An 868-nucleotide genomic window follows, 5' to 3' on the forward strand; every position below is an offset into this window, starting at 1 on the left:
GTTATCTACATCCGGAGTTATAATACGCTAGATCAATTTACGAATTATTATTTAACTTTTTACGGTTTTTCGTACCAAACAAAAGTACTCAAGAAGCTCTCAGCATTTCGAGTGAGAATCTGAATAATATTTGGCTTACCAAACATTCAGCAAAAAGTATATAATAAATGGATATTAAAATATTCATTATCACGATTTACTTTATCAGGATCTTCATTTTTGCAAATCCTGTCGAATAGCTCCTCACATATGATTGGTACAATGCCTCTAGTCAATAAATTTAATTACTAAACTATATATTTTACCTATTAGGTCCATAGCCAATCATGGAATAGGACTTTCCAGAACCAGTTTGTCCATAGGCGAATAATGAACATGAATATCCACTAAACGCATTTTCAAGTAAACCACGACCCAAATCATCAAAGACATGTCGCTGACTGACATATATTGAATTTTTCCCATCCGGTACCAGTACGCCATCAGTTTCAGTCTTAAAACCATCGTGTGACCTAAGACAGTGAAACGTTTAGTATGTGTTAGAATAAGTGTAAATAATTTCAAATATGGTACGTATAAACTTCGTAGATTTGCATAATATTTACTTTTACATGAAAACTCATAAGGAACGCTTGAACCTGGATGTCTTACGAATACTAGAGAAAGGAAAATCTAGAGTAAATATAACATTCAAGTCAAAATGCAATTAATTAGCATACCATGATGAACCTAGTCCACTTATTAATCAGAAAGAAATGTAATCTGCGTAATATTGAATGACAAAAACGTAAAGTAGGGCCCTTTTACTACCTACAGTAAATTTAATTTACAGTTACCACAATATGCAGTGTAGCTCTTTACATAAAGC

General features: G+C 32.5%; 1 protein-coding gene across 1 annotated transcript; it reads right to left on the minus strand.

The window, feature by feature from the left end:
• Nucleotides 1-301: 301 nt before the first annotated feature.
• On the minus strand, nt 302-511 carry Smp_190520 (kinesin-related; the record flags this gene model as incomplete). The annotated part of the gene is made up of 1 exon (XM_018792299.1): nt 302-511. A coding segment is annotated over one exon (210 nt), but the record flags the coding sequence as incomplete, so codon positions are not given.
• Between the last annotated feature and the right edge of the window lie 357 nt (nt 512-868).

This window comes from Schistosoma mansoni (genome assembly GCF_000237925.1).
Source record: "Schistosoma mansoni, WGS project CABG00000000 data, supercontig 0390, strain Puerto Rico, whole genome shotgun sequence".
NCBI classification, from domain to species: domain Eukaryota; kingdom Metazoa; phylum Platyhelminthes; class Trematoda; order Strigeidida; family Schistosomatidae; genus Schistosoma; species Schistosoma mansoni.